This window comes from Pempheris klunzingeri, chromosome 7 (assembly GCF_042242105.1).
Source record: "Pempheris klunzingeri isolate RE-2024b chromosome 7, fPemKlu1.hap1, whole genome shotgun sequence".
NCBI lineage: Eukaryota > Metazoa > Chordata > Actinopteri > Acropomatiformes > Pempheridae > Pempheris > Pempheris klunzingeri.
The window spans coordinates 5,355,083-5,378,415 of record NC_092018.1 but is presented as its reverse complement, the minus strand read 5'-3'; the positions used below and the strand labels follow the sequence as shown (position 1 = coordinate 5,378,415).

Here is a 23,333-nt window from a genome sequence, read left to right as displayed (position 1 = left end):
ACGATTTTTACTCAGGCCGAGAAGGAAGTTGTATCTGAAAGGCAAAACTCAGGGAAGAGCATACACAGTTAATTCTGTTATCCTGCAGCAACCCGCCAAATTATAAAAAAAAAACTGTTGCGTTATGTCGGACCCGTGTGTTGTAGCTGTCTCAATATTTCAGTAGAGCGGTGAGTTACTACTATCAGCTGTAAGCAAGTAAACAACTCGTACGGAAGCATTTCTTCCTTTAGCGCCAAAAAATGGCGATGTGGACCGACGTTGAACTTCTGACTAACGAGGACACAAACACTGTCCGTCTCGGCAGTTTGTCAAAGGAGGACAATGGCAGCAGCTTGTATCAGGTGGACACACTGGTCAAAATCTCCACCGCCAATGAGGTAATGAATGTCAACAGGTAGAGTACATGAACTCGAACATGCTCTTGTATCCTGAACACTCACATCCAGGGACGACACGAAAGGCCTCTGCCGCTCCCTTAAAGTCTGTATTTGTACAGCACCTCTGAGACACAAGGTGATTCACAGTGCTTTACTGGGACATAAAACACAATAAGAACAAGACACAGAAGCATTGCACTGCATGTAAAAGATAATAGAAGCACAATAAATAAATAGTTAAAGCTTAAGCGAAGATGCATTAAAATACAAGAAAAGCATGTGTATAAATAGTTACAGATTAAAATAATTTATGTAGCTCTATTATTGGAAAGTCACAGTAAACAGTAATGTCTTGAGGCCTGATTTGAATGTTTTGGCAGACCTTAGGTGTTCAGGAAGCTTGTTCTACACTGTGTGCACAATTATTAGGCAAGTGATTATTTTGACCATATCATCATTTTATCCATAATTTCCAACTCCAAGCTGTATAAACTTGAATGCTTATTGGATTTAATGCATATCAGGTGATGTGTATTTGTGTAACGAGGGAGGGTGTGGCCTAAGGAGATCAACACCCTATATCAAGGTGTGCATAATTATTAGGCAGATTCTTCTCCTCAGGAAAAATGGGCCAAAAAAGAGATTTAATTGACTCTGAAAAGTCAAATATTGTAAAAAGTCTTTCAGAGGGATGCAGCACTCTTGAAATATCTAAGATATTGGGGCGTGATCACAGAACCATCAAACGTTTTGTTGCAAGTAGTCAGCAAGGTCGCAAGAAACGTGTCAAGAAGAAAAGACGCAAATTAACCACCAAAGATTTGAGAAGAATCAAACGTGAAGCTACCAGGAACCCATTATCCTCCAGTGCTGCCATATTCCACAACTCCAACCTACCTGGAGTGTCAAGAAGTACGAGGTGTTCAGTTCTCAGAGACATGGCCAAGGTAAGAAAGGCTGAAACCCGACCACCTCTGAACAAGACACATAAGTTGAAACATCAAGAATGGGCCAAGAAATATCTGAAGACAGATTTTTCAAAGGTTTTGTGGACTGATGAGATGAGAGTGACTCTTGACGGACCAGATGGATGGGCCCGTGGTTGGACCAGTAACGGACACAGAGCTCCACTTTGACTCAGACGCCAGCAAGGTGGAGGTGGGGTACTGGTATGGGCAGGTATTATTAAAGATGAGCTAGTTGGACCTTTTCGGGTTGAAAATGGACTCAAAATCAACTCTCAGACCTACTGCCAATTTCTAGAAGACACTTTCTTCAAGCAGTGGTACAGGAAAAAGTCTGCATCTTTCAAGAAGACTTTGATTTTTATGCAAGACAACGCTCCATCACACGCATCAAAGTACTCCACTGCGTGGCTGGCCAGTAAAGGCCTTAAAGATGAAAAACTAATGACATGGCCCCCTTCTTCACCTGACTTAACCCCTATTGAGAACTTTTGGGCCCTTCTTAAACAGGAAATTTACAGTGAAGGTAAACAGTACACCTCTCTGAACAGTGTCTGGGAGGCTGTGGTTGCGGCTGCACAAAAAGTTGATTCTGACCAGATCAAGAAACTGACTGACTCCGTGAATGGAAGGCTTGTGACTGTTATTGAAAAGAAGGGTGGCTATATTGGTCACTGAGGGTTTTTTTTTTTTAAATTTCAGAAATGTTTATTTGTAAATTTTGAGTTTATTATTCTCACTTTAACAGGTGAAAATAAACAAGTGAGATGGGAAAATCTTTGTTTTTCATTTAGTTGCCTAATAATTCTGCACACTAATAGTTGCCTAATAATGGTGTACGTATAGATATTCTCTTAAGAAAGCCAAAACTTCACTTTTACTACTTAAATGTTCAGGTTTGAGGGTTTGTTAACATTTTGGATTGACCAAGAGCACTGTAGTTGTACAATAACAAAATGTATCCTCAAAAATACAACTTGCCTAATAATTGTGCACGCAGTGTAGTGACAGCACTGGTCATTGATTGGATGGAAATGCTGGTTCTTGCAGGTGGAGGCAGATCCCAGTCTTTCTTCCTCCAGTGGTTCAAACTGGAGCATTGTTGTTGCTGACAAGACGGTTATCCTGTTTGACCAGAGCTATCAGACCGTCCTGCTGCTTCTTCACTTTGGTATGTGACTGCATCGTTCCTTCTTTCATCTTCGTGCTGTTTGCTGTCAGAGATTTCACTTTGTGTCCTTTTGAGATGGCTTATGTTGTTACATTAAGGCTGACTGTCTAGTCCTTACTAAATCAGTTTGAAGATGCTGTTAAGGTTCAGCCACATGTCGTCATGCTTCTCCTACCAATGCCTTTAACTGTAACTGCTGTGCACTAACGGCAAGATGTATTTTTCAGAAACGGGTGTGGATGCCATTGACGTATGCCTGGCAGGACAGTTTTTGGTGGTCTGTGAAAGAAATGGAAACCTTCATTTGATCTATGTTCCACACAAGAGGATCATTTTCACTAGGGTTTGATTGACTTTTAATGTTTTTAAGGCCTACTACTGTAGGATTACATTAAATATGACCACTCTGTGTCTGGTTTTGAATTGTTATACTGTTACCTGTCTGATTTCACCTGCAACACCTAGGATGACATAGAAAATGGCACCAGCCATAATCATTTCTTACATGTTGTGTAATTTTCTGTGTTTGTAGGCTTTGGTAGAGAAACCATCCAGTGGAGATAAGAAAACATACCGCTATCTCATCATAGAGGAGGACCAGGCATCCTTAGGTAAACTCCCTCACTGTTAGGATGGCCTGTGATGTACACTGTTAAAATGAAGGGATTTTATTCTCTGGATGTTTATTAATGTTATTCTGAATCTGTTTTCTGAATGGTGTTTTGTTTTTATTTTTTGGCAAAAGGGATGTACCATATGTTCCTTCTCACAAAAGATGGGTTTTTCCACATTACGAACCTCGCGTTGGCAAAGATAGAGACAGGTATCAAAACATCATGTGTGGTACACTTAAAATTTTGTTGGAGGCATTTTGTTGACCAAATGAAACAAACATTCATTCCTCTTTTGTCATCACAGCCATAGAAAAAATGGACGTGGGAGCTTTGAAAGAGGTAAGTTAAGGCAACCTACTTTAGTAGCAAAATAACAAATATGATAGCAAAAATATTTTCTCTGAGCAGCAGACGTAATCACACTTTTCTTCATCTCAGCTCCAGTCTCTCATCAAGATAGACTTCTGCTCCACCAGAGATTACCATGACGAGTGCTGCAGTACAGCACTAATGTTCAGTCTGGGCCATGAAATCCACCTATTGATCGCGGTCAGTGTCTGTGAAATAAGTTTTATTTATATATTTACCACATACCACAAGTATGATTCATTAGTAACATGTGAATAAGGACAACATAAAATTAACTACTTCAAATATATTCATTGTCATTCTATTTATATGCATCATTTTTCTGTATTGCATTTTTCACTGAAATTTTTTTTTTAAATTGAGCATTCATGTACGGCACTTGCAAGTAGACTTTTGCAAGTTATGATTTGCTATTAGAAATTAAGTATGTTTTTAAAATAAAATTGAAACCAGTCTTATTGTTATATCAATGTAAACTTTAATTATTGCTTAAAATATTTTGGTGTAAATAAACCTCTTTAGAAACAGTAGTGACTCCTTATATGAGGCATTAAGAATACATGTATTTCCTAATGTAATTTGTTACAATATTATGTCAACAGGGGGATAAAGAAAATGTTCTCACTCACTGGACGATGGACCCTCATCAGGCCACGATGTGCCTCGCTAACTCTGTCAACAATAGCTTGATTCCAGGTAAGCTCTTTCTTCATGTACAGTTTATAGCTACACATTGCTGATGTGCCTTTTGGAAGATGTTGAATATTTATTGTTATACAGACACAAAATATTAGAAGAAAAAAAAGAGGACGATAAGAAATTGAAACGCGAAGTGAAAACAATTACAAAACAAGAAAAAAGTTGAAATGCCTCTAAGTGGATTGTGTGAGAGCTATGATATATTTTCTCCTTATACTTACTTCAAAGGAGTGAGGAAGATGGTGGTGGTGGAAAATCTCTTGTACATTCTTGACACGGAGGTGAGTTCAGTGGTATCACCTGTAGCTGTTTGATTAAACATATTTGAGGTATACATATGGATTCCTCCCTGTTTTTTTCACTCTCAGGATGTCCTGAGTCTTTGGGATCTACATTTCTTCGTCATGATTCACTGTTGGCCAAATCTTGCCATTCATGACTTTGAACTCACCACAGATGGTGGCTCTGCCTCCATGGTGGCGTAAGTATTAATGCTGTATAACATACTGTAGCTCTAAATATGCACAGAGAAGTGCGTCAATTAAACAATGTTAAAAATGTAAATCAATCTGTGTGTATGACAGCCAAGATAAGGGCAGCATGAAGATGATCACTCTGACAAAGCAAGACAACAGTCAGGTAACAGTACAACTCTGTATATGTGTATATAGATGTAGAAACTGAGATAAATATAGATTACTAAAGTCCTGTCTGAACTTGATCTGCTGGTTTTTAATTTTTTAGATCAACTCACTGCAAATACGATTTCTGCCATCCATGAATATTTGCTACTCTCTGGATGTCTCCTCAGTCTCCTGTCTCGTCCAGACAAAAGTAAACATGGTAAATAATCCACACTTGTTAAATTGTTGTATGGATTTTGCATGTGCTATTTCTTGTTGTAAGTTTTTCTCCACTTTGAAGTAAAATGTTTGTCGTCTGGCTTTAGGATACGATTTATTTAGTTGAGGGGATTTGTGAAAACCCAGAAAGGTAGGATATGCTTTATATATGCTTATTATACTTGAATCTTGGGCCAGTGAATGTGTGGTGTATGTTTTTTAAATATTAAGTGGTATATGTTTCTTTCTTCTTCATCAATTAGTCGAGGAGAGCCTGTATCCTCTGTTGTTGTCAGATGCTTCACAGAGGCTTTGCCTGAGAACAGGTATCTAATTTTAACTGGATACTATGGTACGTATAATGTTTATAGTATAATTTGACTTACTTGACTTTTCTTTATTCTTAGACTTAGCAGACTTCTTCACAAGCACATGTTTGAAGAGGCTGAGAAGTTTGCCATGACATTTGAGCTGGATTTAGAGGTAGGTGTCTGTCTGGATGACTTGGCCTCAGTGGTCAATGGAAAACAATTGTTTTCTAATTGACCAGATAATGATTTTAAAAGATGATTTTAAAATAGAAAGAGACTTGACAGTTAATATTGTTACTTTAAAATGAAGATGCAGCTGTTGGTAATTTACTACCCTAAGTGGGGCTATATACAGTTAACAATCCTATCTCTGTTCAGCTTGTTTACAAGGTGAAGCTTGACTTTGTGCTGGAGCAGCTGGCCTCTGCATCTGTTGGTGGCTATGGACAGGATGTGTGGTCTGAACTTGTGGAGGAGGCCAAGACCAACCTGATGAAGATCACGGTCAGTGTAACAATGCTGTTTTTCCAGATTATTTTGTCTAAATCTAAATGTACAGTTCTAAAATGTTGATGAAATGGGACTTCTTGAGTTAGTCATAGCAATAGCAATTAAGATTGTTACTTCTTACTAATAGAGGTTAATTTTCTGTGTTGCCTAGGATGAGCAGTATGTGGTGGAGTATTGCCTCAAGGCTCCGTGGCCAACCTTTGAGACAGCAGAAAAGATGCTAAACCACGCTGCCTCACGATACTCCTCCTTACAGATCCAAGAGGCCTTGGCCAGGCTGGCAACTTTCTGCAGCCTGCACGGTCCAGAACATTTTAAGTAAATTCTTAGTGGTCTTCTGTGTTGTACAGTAAGATTCCTATATTCTTTATCAGGTACACTAATGTGTGGTTTTAACATGTAATTCTGTCATCCATAGTGGCATCGCCTGGATTGAGTTTCTGAACAGCACTGACAATTTAGGAGACATTCTGACCCACCTAAGAGAAGGAGACCTGAAGGGTGCACAACTCCTGTGGCTCAGATATGAGGTAAAGAGCAGCTTCATGCACTCACCAGAACAAACATACAGACATTTGTCATATCTCAGTAACTTGTGTTCTAATGTAGGAATGCACTTAACACATTTAACACAGATCATTAACAATGATGAAACAAACAATTCTATGTGAAATATCATGGTGATCAGGCTCAGTTGTGATGTTGTCTACTGCTCTGTTTTGTAACAGGGACAAATTGCAGTAGAGTTTGATGAGAGCAAGCTTGAAGCAGTGCTCAGTGCCATCCCAGAGGACCTGCCATCCCAGGACCTCTGTCCTTGGTTTAGGACAGTTTTTGTTCCTTTTGTGGGGAGAGTGCTTCCAGTAGGACAGGTAGGATATGCTCTATCAAGCCTAAAATATGTTTGTATGTGTGCTATGTTTTCAGTAGTCAAAGTTCTGTCTTTATGTGTCCTTAGAGAATCCTGGCGAGATGGCTGGAGCAGAGAGCAAGGAATCTGGAGTTAACAGAAAAGGTAAAGAGAAAAAAATACCAACCAGAAACTCCTAAGTTAAGTAAAACCAGGCTTTGCAATCATGCAGTACAACGCAACAGAGATAAAAAATGGTGGTAAGCATTTATTAATTTAAAGTCCCGAGCAATTTTGATGATTTGAGAAAAACATTGCAAGCTAAAATCACAATAATAGACAGTGGGGACTTGATGTTGAACTTCAACTTGATGTTGAAACATGAAAAGTATCAGTCACAATCGTTGAACCAATGATGATAAATGTCGTATGGTGTCCCAGGGTGCTTGGCCTCAGAATGGGCTGGACATGGCGGTGCTTGGCCTGCCCCCTCTGTGGACATGGATGAAATCTGTAAGTTAGCCACATTTTTCTCTTTTCATTATGTGCCTCCACAGTCATGATCTACCTGTGGGTGCAAGTTTGTAATGTAATGCATATGAATCTTCTTGTAAGGATGATAATTATGGTGCAGAGGAGGTGGAGAACATCAGGTCCCTGATGTCCAACCTCCGTCAGCTCCTGGACCTCCACCAGAAATACAACTGTAGACTTTCGCTGTCAGTCTTTGAGAAGGTTTGTATGTATAAGTGACATATTCTATTTACCGCTGAGCTTCAAACAAGCTTCCTGTATCTGCAGCAGGAAACAAGTATTTTATTGAAGTCTAAAACTTTCAGAAACTAATATGAAAAATTGCTATTTTCATTATCAAAGTGAAAAAATACTTTACTTTTAAGTGCATTGTAGTGGACTTCATTAAATTGTAAGATAGCCATGCTGTTTTTGATAGATAGATAGATCGATAGATCAAAACCTATGTTCCTATATCAGTAACTTATCTTCCTTGTGAATTTGAAAGGGAAACATACGGAGTGTTGCATCCTACATGCTGGACAAAGTGCCGGCTCCAGAGCTGATTGCAGCTACAGTGGAGAGGAGTATCTTGCCTTATGCTGAAGAGCACGAGATTCCATTTGATGAGCTGCTTCTACAGTATATCAAGGTAAAACCCCACCATTGCCATGCCCACGGGGAATAAACATTTAATTTTCCAAATGCATGATGCAAGTGTTTGTCATCTCATTTTGATCTTCACTAGGATCTCCTGGAGCGCTGCAGTTCCCAGACCACAACACTTTTCACAGAATGGGAAGCCAAAGCAGTGGCTGTGCTAGGCTGCATGACAGATACTGATGTGAGGTTACATTTACACATAGTTCACAACATGCTGAAGGTTTATGAGCACAAATATTTGAGTAAGCAGAACTATCTTAGTGAACATCAGTCACAACGGTAGCAGAGAAGATAGTCAATAAGATAGATGTATAGAAAAACAATAAAGTTTGTACAAGGATTTGTAAAATCTCACATTATTGTATTTCCTGCCAGCTGATGGTTGATGCTGTGCTGGAGATCATGCAGAAAGCTGTAGTGCCCTGGAGTAATGTGGTAGAAAAACTGGTTCAGCAGTACCTAGAGATGGATGGACCAAAGTATGTTTACATTTTCCTCACCCTGATTTTTTATTTTTTTTAATATACTATAAAATTTGACAATGTTAGCAGTTCCTATAATTTTCTAACTGCTCTTTTCCCCAGACAAGAGCTTTTAAAGGAGAGCTACCGTCTGATGGAGATCAGGAAACTTCTCAGGGGTTATGGAATCCGCAACTTCAACCTCTCTAACAGCACTCAAATTATGGTATTTTGGATTTGATTAATTATGTTACATATGAGTCCTGCTGTGCCTGCCCATAAACTTTCTGTCATATATTGTATGTCTTCCCCAGACACTGATTAGATACATCCTGAAGCAAGACCTCCCAATGTCTTTAGAAGACTCCCTGACATTAGCTCAGGCGTACAAACTTCCAACCTCGCAGATAAATTACATGCATCTCGTCGAGCTGACTGGCAAGGGCAAGGTATGCTCATCCCAAAACATAAATATGAAATCACCAAATTCAAGTTTTATTTCTCTTATGTATACATTAAATATTGATAGGAAGTCTTTCATTCTGATTTCAGACAGAGGAATGCATGACTGTCCTGAAGAGGCTGTCCTCTGCAGAGGCAGAGTGTGTGATCGAGCGTCTCACATCCTGGGCCAGGCTGCAGCTGGAGGACAAACACCACATATCTGATGAGGTGAGGAGAGGGAAGATGTCATTTGTCTGAAACAAAAGGTAATTTGCATTTTACATTGGATGCAATTTCAAGACCACTTAAGACATATGCTGTTGCTAAGATAGTTTTAAGAATTTCAGCTTGCTCCTTCTGAGCACTAGATCTAATTTTAACATTGCATCTCTTCTGCTGCTTACAGACGTTTGATCTGATACACCAGAATTTTACCTGCCCGGATGCCTTTCCATGGGCTCCTGTGATTACATATTTAATTGATGCCTACACGGCTATAAACACTGCAAACATGCCTCAAAGTAGACAATACTTTTAAATCGATTACCTTAAGATCTGAACTGAAAAGCAGAATAGCATTCTGACATTTTGTATATCTCATCTCTCTCTTGTCGTGTCTTCAATAGCACAAGAAACACCAAATGGTTGTTGCTCAGGTGATGGTGGAAGCTCTGAAATATCTGCATATAATTCAAAAACGTAAGTACTTACTATGCTGTAAAGTGTCCCTCATTCAGAAACCACCGTTTCCGTTTCCTGTCAGCAATCATTCACCCTGCTTCATTTTCTTGAATAAGTCAATGTATACTTCCAGTTCTTTTGCTGACTCTAGGCTCTGACTCGTGCTTTTCATATTCCTATCACCTGAGATTATATTAAACACCAGACACTGATTGTCAAAACACACCTTACAGACAAAGGTTAGGGAAAGAAATATTTTATAAATGCATCTGAACATCTAAGAGTGATGCCAGATTCCATGTCCTCTGCAGATGATGCCCTTAAAACCATGGAGTGTGAAAATAACCTTATCATGTTCAAGGCGATCGCCCACCTACAGGTGAGCCTCATTTGAGGAATGTTTTAAGTGTTTTTCCAGTTGTTCTTTAATCTGTAGTCTCTTTGCCTGCTTTTTCAGGAGGATTTTGATGTTTTCTTCACCCCCTCCAACTATGAGGATCCAAACATCAGAAAACAGATCCAGGAGCATCACATCACAGCCTATGAAAACACACGTGGCCGCCGTCCATTGAAGGGGAAGGCTACGGCAACTCCAGTTGTGGCTAATGATCCTGATGGCAAGACGAAGACTATATCCACAGAGGCTGGCTTGCGTCGTCTAGGACGGCAGCTGCAGCGCACTGAGCAGGAGCTCTGGTCTGACCTGGCCTTGCGCTCTCTGAGAGTAGGAAAGGTGGACAAAGCCCTCAAGATCCTCAGGTTTGCATGTGTGGGTGCTGTGCCGTGTGTATGAATCCAGGGGTGGGAAACTGATGGGGCTTGCTGTTTGTTTGTTTTTCCTGCCCATTAGTTCTTCATAATACTATAGATAAATTATCTAAATATCTTTCAGTTAAGACCTAGTCTAGTTTGGTGTATGGAGAATCTCCATTGTTCCTCCCCCTCTTTCCTTTATGCCTTCAGTGAGCTGTATGAGCACCACTATAACACCAGCACAGGGAAGGTTTTGTTCACTGCTGCCAAAACGTTATGCCAGATGCTGGAGGCAGATGTGCCCATGGTGCTTCCTGATGACATGGATTTGCCAGCAGTCATCCATGATCTGGCCTGCCAGGCTATCACAGTGTGCCACTCAGGTACAGAACATGTTTAAACATCAAAAACATGCTGGTGAAAACAGCTGGGTTCTTAGCTCAACTAATTAGACTACACATTTTTGATCTTTGGTAATTAGCGGAGATGTTTCAGTAAAAAAATTAATGTACTTTTGTTGTGCAAATTAGATTAGAAATATGTCTTCAGTCTCATTTTAAACCCAGTAAAAGTATTAGTGACAACACACGTGATAAGTAAACAGCACTGTAGAACAAGCAAAAATCCCTCTTCTTAATCAGTGTATTTGCAATAGTATATCTGGCTTTGTTGAATATGCTGACTGCCTTCAGAACAACAGACTCTTTGTGTGAAATCTGAGCTAGCCTGAGTGCTCTGTATTATTTCCCAAAGTTAATATTATATTAATTGCTACAGATCTTCTCCTGGACTGTCTGGAGCTTTGCAAGTGCACACGGATAGCTATGGATGTCTATCATCAGTGTCAGTTATCAGACAACTATGGCTTCATAGCCAAGGTCAGTGTCTTATCTTGTCCTTTTCCATAGAATAACACTTTATTCACTCTATTTTGGTGTTCGTGCTTGATATGTTTGATATTTGTCTGCGTTTATATTTTTAGCTGTGAATCTACCAAGTGAACGATTTAGTTAGGGATGGGTAAAAATATTTAAGTGGGAGACTTCCTATTTTATATTAATATTTGAAAAATTGCCACAAATTCTTCCAATTAAGAAATAAACAAGAAAAGCAGCCTGGAAGTTGAAACTAATCAATGTTTCCTTTTACGAAGTGAAATTAACCAGATGCATCAATATATCATTTTGTATTTAAATTGTGTATTATCACAGGATTTGACCCTGGAGGCAGAAAAAGATTCTCAGTGGAGTTTTCAGGATATTTTTAACGAGGATTGCATTGTTCTGGACCCAGTGTCTGTGCTTCCAGTCCAATATGAAATTACCAACTGCTTGCTGCCCATTTCTCGAGGTGAGATCCTCAAGTGAGTCTACAGCTAACTGGTTTTATAAACTGTTATGCTAATTTATTCACAATTTATTCACAATCTTGTAGACACCAAACTGTACCCACTGGACTGTTCCTGTCTGTCACACTGCTCATTTGAAGACGGTATGTACTTAAGTTTATATTTCACTATTTCTCCTTGAAGTTATGCATTTGAAAGTTTGCCTTTGTCTTGCCCGGCCTATACGCAGGTTCAAACTACCTGCAGCCCCTCCTGGGTCCCCTGACCAACATGTTGCAGATGTTACAAGAGTGCAGTCAGCTGGAGCTGGCTCTCAGAGTGATGGTCAACTCATACGGCAGCTGCATGCAGCATGTCACCTCCAATGTGATGGACATAAAGCTGAGTGTACAGGTGTGGCTGCAACATATCCACTGGTGCTATCAGTGCCACTGTCATATGTGTTTTTCTGGATCAGTTATACCATAATTATAGGTTTAGCTGCTTGCCAGTAAGTCAAAATATTTCAAAATGTTACTAATGAAAATGTCACTGTTAACTCTTGTTTCAGCTTTATGATAGCCAAGAGCTAAAGAAGTATAATATATGCTTGAATGATCTTCGAAAGAGAACTACTTCGTCTCTGAATGCTGTTGCTGTAGCTCTCTTGAACAAGGTGAGTCTGCTGAGTCTGATGTCATAAGAGGGTAATAGTAGATTTACTGCATTTTATTACATTTCTGAATAACTATCTCTATTTTTTTATGGGCTGCAGGTGTTCAACTGGAGGGTGGTCGATTGTGATTTGGCGATTGGACTCTGTACGCTCCTCTCCAAAGCAGAAGTCTTCAAAATACTGTGGAAGGTTATTGACAACACCTGGCAAAACTATGACAAAATCTTGGTAGGCAATGATCACTTTTCATCTGTACTCTATTGTCAAACGTTTTTATTCTTTTAATAATGGAAATTAAAGACATCAAGACCTTTTGAGATTAAGTTTGAGGGACTGACTCTCCTCACCCCGCTGAATAACTCTCTGAAATTGGAGCTCTTTAGAAGTATTTTTTTACAAATACACAAAGATGTTTTAAACTGTGAATGCAGCACCAACTGTGGTGGCTGTTGGCAAAAATAGGAGTACATGCATGTATATTTGCACATTTCTGTTTGTGTTATCTTCAGCAAATCTAATCAGCCACTGCCTCTTGATTATTTCAGGCTGTGGCAAGGATTGGGGCCAATCTCTGCTGTTTGTACGATGAGGCAGAGGAGCGAGAGAAGTTTCTCTCTGTCATTACTGATGCTGAGTGGGGCATCAAGCTTAGCAAATTGGAGGTGTGGATGAAAACCACTTCACCACTGTTTATATTCACATTTTACATCATAAGTTGCCTCTCTTTTCTTGACATTTAACGTGACTTGACGTTAACCATGTCTACCTTCCTCTTCCCCAGATATCCATCCAGCCAGTGTTCCGTCAGCGGCCTGAGATGAAAAGCAGTCTGATCCCTGATCTGGTGAAAAACAGGAGGATCACCCCAGACATTATCCTCCAGTACTGCAGGTTAGCTGCTCACTCTGCAGTGTCAAACTCTTCAATTTATAATAATGTAGAATATGAAATACCATTTTTGAAAAAGTGTTCTGCCTGTGCAATAAGTTGCCCTTTGCGTCTACCTGCAGTACTTTCAGTCTAGACCACGACAGTGTGATCAACCAGTACATCACCACCTTACTGTTGCTCCAAGGGGACGAGGAAAGTGCAGGTGACTCGAGCTCATGCCAGGAAGAGATGCAGCCTCTGTGTCATGCAGATGCACTGGAGCGAGTCCTGCAGATTATCCCGATGTTACACAGCACCAGCGAGCTCACTGACAGTCTCTGTGCTGCCATGTTCAAGGTTTGTGCATGGGGGACAAACCAGAGGAGGGAAATATTTAAAGTGGTTTCTCTTTAACAGCAGGGCTCAGTGTAAATGATTTTTCAGCCCCTTTTACATGAGTGAAATTTCTAATAACTTCTGATGGAATGAGAATATTTCAGTTTAACCCAGAGGCTGATCAAAGACAACGTATTCAATAAAAATGTACAATAGGAGTGTGCTTAATTAACAGTACTTTAAAAATCAAAAGCTATATACACATGGTTTTATTGTGTAGCTTTTAAATGACAGCAGCGCAACTAGTCTTTACAGTCTTGCAAAATGCCTTCCTCATGCAGCTCAGCCCTTACAACTATGAGAGGATCGAAGTAGTGTTGAAGATCATACAGGCTGCAGATGAGAACGTGACAAGCTTCTCTGTTAGTCAGGTAAAAAACTCCCTGGCACACTTGAAATTAAAGAGTCACTTGTCCTCCAAATGTTTTGTGCAGACTGGCAACCAGTGTCTTTTAATCCACAGGCAATGGGTCTCCTTCAGCACCTGAAGTCCTACAAGCGAATCTCTCCTCCCTCAGATGTGGAGAACACGTATCTTCTAGAAAACAGCCTGCTGCCAAACCCCCTGTCCAACAGCAGACTGCCCTTCCACCTTCTTATGCAGACCAAACATTACTGGAAGATCATCTGTGAGCTTGACTCTGATTTTAATAGCTCTGCACTGGTTACCTGTTGGTATCTGGTTTAATCTAAAAAGAGGGAATTATTTTTAACTCATTTGAGGTTATAATATCATTTCAGTTAACTGCAGTCTGACTCACAGGTGATTGAAATTGAGTTCCTCAAGTGTGTGATAGACTTTACAGACTGTCATCTAGGACTTCTTTGTAAAGCTTCAGTTGGCAAAATGTGTATTCTTTGTTATAAATAATTTAAATAAATTGATTTAAATAGTCAATGAAATGTGTTAAGACTGAATAAACTAAAATATTTTTCTGTTTTTAGCTCCTGAGCTCAGTGAGGAGACCTTCCCTACTCTTCTTTTGATTAGCAAACTGATGAAGGTAAAGCACACCAATATAAAAAGTCACCTTACTCTGTATAAACACAAAAAATATAGATTCATCCATAAAGTTTGGCAGTTATTCAAACTTTGCTGTCTCTTTCCAGGTGAGCCTTGACAAGTTGTACATGTCGGCAGCAAACCATGTGTTTGAGAAGAAGATGAAGCCTTTACTCTTAGAGCAGAGGAAAAGGGGTCAGGGTCATGGTTACAATAAGGAAACTTTCAAGGTGGCAAAGACCATGATGAAGTACATCCACTGCATCCAGAGCCCAGAGTGGGCCGCTGCCACAGCCCACAAGATCACCCAGGAGCTGCCACCAGGTCTGACCTGCAGATTAGACACTATCTTTACACTGCTTGATTGTATGTTTGTACTGAAGTGTTACCTGCTCCCTACAGGCTACGAGAAGACACAGTCACTAAGGTTCTGTTTGGCTCTTGGAGATGCCTGGCTGAAAGACCCAAACCTTGAGGTCAGCATTTGCAAAGCATAAACTTCAAGTGTTTCATATCTTTATCTAGTTAGTTTTTCATAAACTGTTTTTTTATTTTTATTTTACCCCCCTCTAATCCTGAGCAGGAGGCAGCACGGGCTAGAGGGGAGACCTTCCTGTCTAAGCTGAAGTTGCAGTTCCAGCGCTCGGCTACTGAGAACACCTTGATGACCAGCCAGCTGAACAGCCCAGAGAATCTGAAACTGACTGGGCTGCCAGCCAGGCTCATAGTTGCCTTGTATGAGCACAGCAGTGTGGAGAAGCACTTCAGAGACACAGGAGGTCAAACTTATCCTGGTGAGGATGCAGCCTGATGTCGAGGCTGAAAGAAACCAATGTTCTCTCTGTAGGACTGGCTTTATTTTCTTTAGTACTTGATGTGCTAAAGATGGCTACTGGATTTAAGTGCATTGTATTGTCCATTTTGCTTTGCGTTATTTTTTTATGACTTCGAATTATTCCACAACCAGTTATAAATTAGTTTCTCCTTTTTGCCTCTGAGCAGACATACATGCAGTGGTGAAGGAAATAGCCACCATCAACAATGTGGATCTCCTGAAAATACGTAATATGATGTTGGAAAAATGGATCTGCAAAACAGGCCCTGCTGTTACCAAGGTTGGTCTGAGCTTACCCTCATTTTTATTAGCCAATGACGGCGTCTGTCCAAATGCATCTGTTTATGTTTTATCTGGGTCCATTGTGTCGAATTTTTAACAGAACATTGTTTTTTTTTTTTTTATTAAGGACATTGGCAATTATGAATGTGTCAGCAACATCGAGGAGGATGCAGACTTAATGAGGTAGAGACATCACTGTTATTTTTTGCAGAATTTTGCACAATTGTCAATTACATTGAATTAGGTTTGTATTATCAACTGGGAGAGTACCTTTTTATGTACAGTACAACATGTACAGTATAAAACACTAATTTTCAGTTGCTGGTCTTTGAAATCTGCATTTCACTGTACATCAGGATGATGGTCACACCAGGGCAAAGAGTTGCAAAACCAAAATCTGTTGGCTTCTCTGTTTATTGTATTTATTTGATTCTCTCAGGGTGGTGTACATGCTGCAATCTTGCCCCACTGATGATGCTGTCCGTCTTCTGAGCCCCATCCTATCTGCCGACACCTGGGTGAGTAATAAATGGCAGTGAGTCAAAATTGGACAAAGTGTCCAGGGAAAGTGGCTGATGTCTGTTTTTGGAATTCCTCCTGTAGCCCTTCAACACCTCTGGGCCTCGTCTGACCTTCTGCCATCGGACTCGAGCGCTGCTTTGTCTCATCCGTCTTGCTGATGCAGCCACACTGGAGGCTAAGTTGCAGATCCCCAGGACAAAAATTCAGTAAGAGGCCAGGAAATCTGTCTAGTAGTTCTGATGGAATTATTAATTCTGCTTTCAGCTGCTCCCGATGGGTGTTGCTGCAGCAGATCATCTAATTTCAAAGTTAATTTAAGGGATGTTTCAGATGTGTTAATGCTTCTGTATTTTATATTCCCATGCAGATATTACCTGAAGTGCTACATCTTTGTTTCTCAACTGGAGGTGTTAAACATCCCTCACACAGTGCAGTCTTTCCTCAGCAGTCCCAAAGAGGGCTTAGTTAAAGGGCTGTGGAAGAACCACAGTCATGAGCCACAGGTACCGTCTAACTGAAAGCATTAAAACGATTCCAGCTAGTTACTTCATTTTAATGTTGCTATGTCAGAAATGTTGCACTTAAAAAACGAAAGCACCTTTTGTCCTTTCAGGCAGTGCAGTTGGTGGCAGACTTGTGCTTGGAGTATCAGGTGTACGACCCTCAGCTGTGGAACAGTCTGCTGCAGAAGCTGCTGGGTTTCAACTTGGTGAGGGGATGTGCATCAGAGAAAAACTTTATATTCACATAATTAAGTGAAATTCTATAAAGAGAAAAACTTACCCAGTATATCATTCGTACATGATGCCTGTTTTTTTTTTTTGTTTTTTTTCGTTTTTCTCCAGTCTACGTTAAATTGTTGAGGTGGATGGACTGCTTGATATCCTAAATACATTAAATAAAGACATTGTGGATATGTGATTTGAAATAGTGCTGACATGTTCTCCCCTCAGATCTGCCACCTCCAGAGGGTGCTAGAGGCAGCAGTGGCTGTGCCAGCGCTGTGGGAGGTAATGTGTTAGTATTCATCCATCCATCCATCTGTTGTCTATACCACTTATTCTTCAGGGTCGCGGGGGGACTGGAGCTAGTCCCAGCTGACTTTGGGCAAGAGGCGGGATACACCCTGGACTGGTCGCCAACCAATCACAGGGCCAACACATAGAGACAGACAACCACTCACACTCACACCTGTGGGCAATTTAGAGTCACCTATTAACCTAACCTGCACAGACTTTGGACTGTGGGAAAGAAGCCGGAGTACCCGCAGAAAATCCACACAAGCACAGGGACAACATGCAAACTCCACACAGAAAGACCCCGGTTCAAATCAGGTTTGAACCGGCTTCTTCCTGTGAGGCAACAGCGCTTATCACTAACCACTGTGCTGCCCATGTTTTAGTATGCAAACTGTTAATGGTGTTATGGTTTTTTCTGTTACAGAACATTTAACATTTACATGTTACAAAAAAATGTGTGAAATGCTATCTGTAGACATATAGGCAGGAAATGTGGGCACAGAGAGAGAGACTGATGTGAAATGTGACAAATGTTTCGCAGTTAAAATCAAACCAGGTTAAATGTTAATTGGCAGCGAGCCCACCAAGCATGTTCGACCATTACTACGACAATACGGCTCAGAATACAATATGTCCAGTGATAATAGAAACAACTGCACTTAAGTTAATTTTCTTTTATTTGCTTAATTTTCTCCCCAGATTTCTAGTTTCTCCAGGACCTGGAGGAGTATGATACTGGCACCTTTTGTCTCAGGTACTGTGTTTATGATTGGGAATTCGCTTCCATCAGTGGAATGGAATTTATGTCTTGAGGTTGACTGGTCTTCATTTATGCAGTGTTTTGTCAGAATAATGGATGCTGATAGGCTGGATTCATTGTAAATTCTTTAAATTTAGAAATGATGAGACAACTCATTGGCATATGGTTTCCAAAATATCAGGGCAAATCTTTTTACCCATGCAGGCTAAAAGAAGACAAGCAAAATGTCTTTGGTCTTTTATATTGTCTTTTTATATGTTTGTATGCCTGTGTTACATGTCGGCACCTAAAGAAATAATGTTCATTTGCTGAGACTTTGAAACCGAGTTGCAATTGTTTTGTTAAGGCCTCGGATATCCTCATAAACTAGCACATAGAGAGCAAGACAATATATTGAATACTGAAAAGATGATGATAGCTAGAACTAAATGCACCAAATTATTATATATTTTTATGAAGCCTCTTACTTTTGATGTACACTGTTCAGTAGGCCTCTTGAATGCTCCTGACTGTTTGATCTGTTTTCTTGGTGACAGCTTCTGTTCCTCTGAGTCCTGATCAACGGGCAATACTCTACAGGACCTTTGTTCTGCTCCTCAAGTACGTTTTACTCATCATTTACCACCAGCTTCTCTGCATGTTAGGAATATGTACTGATAGTACTAGAATATGAACAATTCAATCCGTGTACTGATTCGAATTTATTTAAGTCGTAGTCTCTAATGTTTATTCCAATCTTACTGCCACTCCTCTTTCTTCCCAAGGTGCCCTTTCCTGTTGAGTCTGGACCTGATAGGAATTGCCAATCGCTTTGCACAGTTCAATCTGCCAGCTTTTGCTCTGGGAACTCTCCTTCTCATCCCCTGTGCCAATAAAAAGGCTCAGCAGATCCAGGTGAGTACGTCCATGTGGTGATAGAAGGAACTGTTTGGAGAATCTGTACCTTTTTTAGGCCCTAATTATAATTAAGTTGTCATGACCGCCACTTTCTTTTTGCCGTTTCCAGGGCTTTCTGTCTGTCTGCAACCCAGTCGCTGTCCTTGAGCAGGTGGAAGAGCTTATGAACACTGGGGAATTGGCTGGAATTCCCTCGCAGGTCATATGACTTTCCTCTTTTCCTCCTTCATGACTTCACTCAACACTTATTCTTAAATTGACACCTCAACTTCACTCTTCAATTTTAGCTGCTAGCTTGCGTCTTTAAGTGTTTGTATTTAAAATGCAACCTTAGCTGTTTTTCTAAGCTAAAATGTCAGCAGAGGGCACGCTTATCTTCTAGTTCCAGTAAAAAAATCAACATGTAATGTATACTACTGTTGTTGTAAAACAGTGTTACTGAATATTTTTTTTCCAAGTATATATGGCACATATAGGTGTGATTTTGAAGCTATGTGAGATGGGTCTGATGGTGTAAAGATGTCAGAGGTGTTGAATTTAACACTGACATTGTTTCCATGAACCTGAATTTGTCTGGTACATCGAAACACATTTTCATTGCGTGTGTGTTTCAACTTTTAGTGCCTTTTGTTTATTTCATTATGTTGTTTACCTTCATGATTCTTTAGATCAGGGTGACTGTATTAACTTTCATCAGCCAAAATGGCCAGCACCAGAAACTGTTGAAGACCAAACACTTCAAGCATCTGAAGCAGCTTGTTGTGTCAAATGGCCAGCCTAACCAGGTGAAAGACTTAGTGGACTACCTGATCAGCCAGAACTGGTAAGTGTGTTTGTTTATTTGTGTTCTTGTGTTGTTGCTTTTCAATGCCAAATATCACAGGAAAGCAAAAACCCACCCTGTGCATCTGACCTGTTCTAAAGCAAAATTTGAGTTTTTCACACCAGGTTTTTTAATCCTGCTCCCCAGTCAGGATGATGCTGACTCACTTGCTTGTGAGTACATGAAACACAGAGAGCATCAAAGAGGGAAAATGCTGACAAACGGCTCACCTTCAGCGAGCTCCCTGAAGGTAACTGAGGCTGATATCCTGGACCCAGTTTAGTCAAGGATACAGAGAAGAGTAGCACTACAAAGAGTTTAACACAATTAATATTGCGTTGATATTATTTCAATTTAGATTGTTCTATTCATCTTATTAGTTTAGAGTTTGTATTGATTGGTTATAGAAACATAGCAGACAAGTAATTCTACTTTAATTTGTTTTTCAGGAGTTTCTCAATATGCAGAATGGAGTTTCGGGATGAACTGACACCATTTCTGCGGCTGTATTTATGTATTCTTACTTGGTCTATCTTGGGCTGAGATGCAACATTTGCACTTGACATCTTTCCATTGTTATGTAATGTTATGGAATAAATACTTTTCATTATTGATTGTGTAGAGGAGTTCTTGAAAAAAAGTTAGCATAAAACCACTGGGCTATTGATCTATTTTTTACTTTACTTCCTCTCGTCTTGTTTATTTGATTTCTGGCTGACATGCAGTAGAAGGAACAGTGTTATATGTTGTAGATGGGATATCAAACAACAATTTGCGGTTACAACCATTTTAAATGTCTTAAAACTGAAACTAATTCATGTCATTGAGATAAAGTAACTTTACTGACAAAAGTAACCTAGAAAGGGCTTTTTTTTGTGCATACATAGAAATAAATTGAATCATGTAAAGCTTTGTTGGATGGCTCCGTTAGAAATGAAAGTCCCATATTTCTTATTTCATGTTTACTATATTTTTGGTCGATAGTTAATGATTATGGTTCTGCGAAGTATCCTGGCTGAGCACAATTCTTTGTCACAACTCTCCATATAAGTCCATATTAAGTAACTGCTTTATCTGTAAAGAAACAGGCCATCACACTGAAGCCTCTCTAAACTGAACTCTATAGGTCGTGACCTCTCTGACTGGCTTGATTCCTGCTCTCTGATGATGATGATGATCAGTGAGTGCACAGGCTCTAGGAGTTGATGTATTAGCGAGCGACCCACACGTTATAAGTCGAGAAGATGCTTCCTTTTTAGTAAGCGAGACATCCTACAAATGAGCAGCATGTCAAGCTGTGTCACTTGAGGTAATAGTCTTATTTTTTGTCTTCAGTGTTGTGCTGAAATGAGACAAATCAAAGGTGAAAAAAAACAAACACGATTCTTACTAACAGCTGCTGATGTTTGGTTTATTAGTACATGACACTTAATACCACAAACACTTCCTCCCAAAAAGTATGTAGACAGCCATCAGAGTTATTTCTTTAGCCTAAATTCAGCAAATGTAAACTCAATTAACTTGCATTTAGCCTAATAGTCTCAAATGAATAATAAATTCAGACAGATACTTGAATCATATGCCCATTTAAGCAATACAATTAATCCCTATTGGCAGGTTTTAAAAATGTAAGTTTCTGCCTAGGCTATAATAGGATACATTTTGCATACCTAAAAACAAATTAGTTTGATGTTCAACTCAGTCTACAGACAACATAGTGACACAGTATGAACTGCAACCCCGTACAATACATCCTCTTCATTTATGCCAAACACAAAAGGAAGCTGAGTGTACTTCAATGATACACAGCAAATATGTTGCAATAATTATACAGAAACTACACTGTGAGCAGAGTATTATACATTTAATCTAACGTGCTGTTGGTGGGATTTGACAGGTGAGGTGTAGTTTGGGGTCTTTTGTAAATTCCCCCCTTGTGGGACTAATAAAGGAATATCTTATCTTATAAATCGGACAAAATCTTAAGCTTATAGATTATTTAGAGCTTTACAATAGCATATGGTTCAGTGAAATATACAGTATATTTAGAGAAGTGCAATCAATAATGAAGTAAAAATAACTTTACAACAGCACATGTTTTGTGTGCAGTCAACAGAGACGTAAAAATAACCTCATAATAGCATATGTTTTGCAAAGGGAATTAAAGTCTATATATGAATATAAAGTGTACTGTTTACCGTATAAGAGAAGTAAAAATAACATTTTGCTGACTAGCACTTAAATGACAATGTCAACAATGCCAATCAAAGAAACATGTCAATCAATTTTAATGAAACTTTAAGTCAAAGAGCTGCATCTATCTCATTGATTTCCTTGATTTTGGCTTTGTGATCACAACTGGCTGAGCAACTAGAAGCCTGTGTCTTGAGTTTTCTTCTCTCCACTTTCAATGGTGTCTGCTTGGGGCAGATGAAGAGCTCTGCTGCAGATGTTCTTGAAGGCAGGACTGGAGAAGTAGTAGACCACAGGATCCAACGCACTGTTGAGATAGGTCAGGCTAATGGCGATGTAAAAAGCAGTGGTTGAGTCTTCAAGGGCAGGGCAGATTTGAGATTCGGGGAGCATTCTGACCTTGATCCAAATCACCAGCTGCATAATGTTGCTTGGGAGGAAGCAAATGATGAAGAGCACCACCACTACTGTAATTAACCTCATAGCCTTCTTAATCTTTGCAAGCTGGGCCAGCTGTCTCCCTCTCAGGTGGCAAATAATGTGGACTGTGCAGTAGAGAATCACAAGAAGAGGAACAATGAAGGAAAAGAGAAACTCAAACTTGCGCCAGGTCAGATGACGAAGGGGTTCAGTCTCAATCATGAAGCTCTCACAGTAGGTTCCATTATGTTGCAAAGTGAAGATATGAGCTGTCATTGAGATGGTGAGCAACCACAGTGAGAGTGCTCCACAAATGGCCTTGGAGACACTCAAGTAGTTGATGGGATGATGGGGATGCACCACACGCATGTACCTGTCCATAGCGATAGCCATCAAGAAGAAGGCACTTCCACTGCGGTTCATTGCCAACGTGAAGAGGCAGATGTTGCAGAGAGTGCTTCCAAACTTCCACCTGATCTCAGAGTTGTAGTAGCTAGCACGGAAAGGCAAAGCCATGTTGAGCAGAAAATCAGCCAATGCCAGGTTGAAGATTAATACCGTGCTGCTCTTCCAGGGCTTCAGGTGGAAGCAGAAAGTCCAGAGAGCAAAACCATTTCCAAGGACTCCCAAAACAAACTCTGTCACCAACAGTGGAGGGAGCACGCTGATCAGCAGGGTTCCATTGAAATAGCATTGCATGTTGAGTTAAGTGCTACCCTGTTGGCTGCAGGTCACAGCTTTGATAACGTGTTGAGGGCTATCTGCATTCTTTAAAGAGAAACAGCCAAACCAAAGTGTGGTTTTGGCATTCACAGGAAGCTTGGGTGGATCCGTTTTTCATCAAATGCTAAAACTCACATGAGTTATCTCTAATGGCCACAGATTGTAGATTCATCTCTGGTTTTTGCATACATTTAATGGCCATAATAATTATCTAATAGTATAATCTATATCTAATAGTTATAAACAATTTAAAAGTGTTTCACAAACAGACAGCAAACATATGCAGCAACATATTGTAGCTTACTGTATGTGTTGCAGGCACAGCAACTACACAGTCAAGGGCACTGAACTGATGTATGAA

At 40.0% G+C, this 23,333-nt stretch overlaps 2 protein-coding genes across 2 annotated transcripts; one reads left to right on the top strand and one right to left on the bottom strand.

The window, feature by feature from the left end:
- The first annotated feature begins 242 nt into the window (after positions 1 to 242).
- Positions 243 to 20,214, top strand: LOC139203327 (kinetochore-associated protein 1-like). The gene is made up of 61 exons (XM_070833004.1): positions 243 to 380; positions 2,396 to 2,516; positions 2,744 to 2,859; positions 3,049 to 3,127; positions 3,262 to 3,339; positions 3,435 to 3,469; positions 3,569 to 3,679; positions 4,102 to 4,195; positions 4,427 to 4,479; positions 4,567 to 4,679; positions 4,783 to 4,837; positions 4,943 to 5,041; positions 5,148 to 5,191; positions 5,304 to 5,366; positions 5,448 to 5,523; positions 5,730 to 5,855; positions 6,013 to 6,179; positions 6,280 to 6,391; positions 6,590 to 6,733; positions 6,820 to 6,876; positions 7,153 to 7,224; positions 7,327 to 7,446; positions 7,733 to 7,876; positions 7,973 to 8,068; positions 8,263 to 8,366; positions 8,472 to 8,574; positions 8,663 to 8,797; positions 8,901 to 9,020; positions 9,419 to 9,491; positions 9,785 to 9,852; positions 9,931 to 10,232; positions 10,437 to 10,609; positions 11,004 to 11,104; positions 11,438 to 11,576; positions 11,661 to 11,717; positions 11,804 to 11,967; positions 12,125 to 12,229; positions 12,329 to 12,457; positions 12,775 to 12,891; positions 13,011 to 13,120; positions 13,240 to 13,456; positions 13,777 to 13,866; positions 13,959 to 14,124; positions 14,441 to 14,499; positions 14,606 to 14,822; positions 14,901 to 14,974; positions 15,082 to 15,292; positions 15,501 to 15,613; positions 15,743 to 15,798; positions 16,055 to 16,133; positions 16,219 to 16,343; positions 16,505 to 16,640; positions 16,751 to 16,846; positions 17,091 to 17,147; positions 17,856 to 17,910; positions 18,453 to 18,516; positions 18,681 to 18,810; positions 18,923 to 19,012; positions 19,482 to 19,636; positions 19,784 to 19,886; positions 20,086 to 20,214. Exons 1-61 carry the CDS (start codon positions 243 to 245, stop codon positions 20,119 to 20,121), a joined length of 6,642 nt encoding a protein of 2,213 aa, XP_070689105.1. The 3' UTR covers positions 20,122 to 20,214.
- Positions 20,215 to 21,926: 1,712 nt separating this feature from the next.
- On the bottom strand, positions 21,927 to 22,948 carry LOC139204518 (hydroxycarboxylic acid receptor 2-like). The gene has a single exon (XM_070834553.1). The coding sequence runs from the start codon at positions 22,946 to 22,948 to the stop codon at positions 22,007 to 22,009; it is 942 nt and encodes a 313-aa protein (XP_070690654.1). The 3' UTR covers positions 21,927 to 22,006.
- Between the last annotated feature and the right edge of the window lie 385 nt (positions 22,949 to 23,333).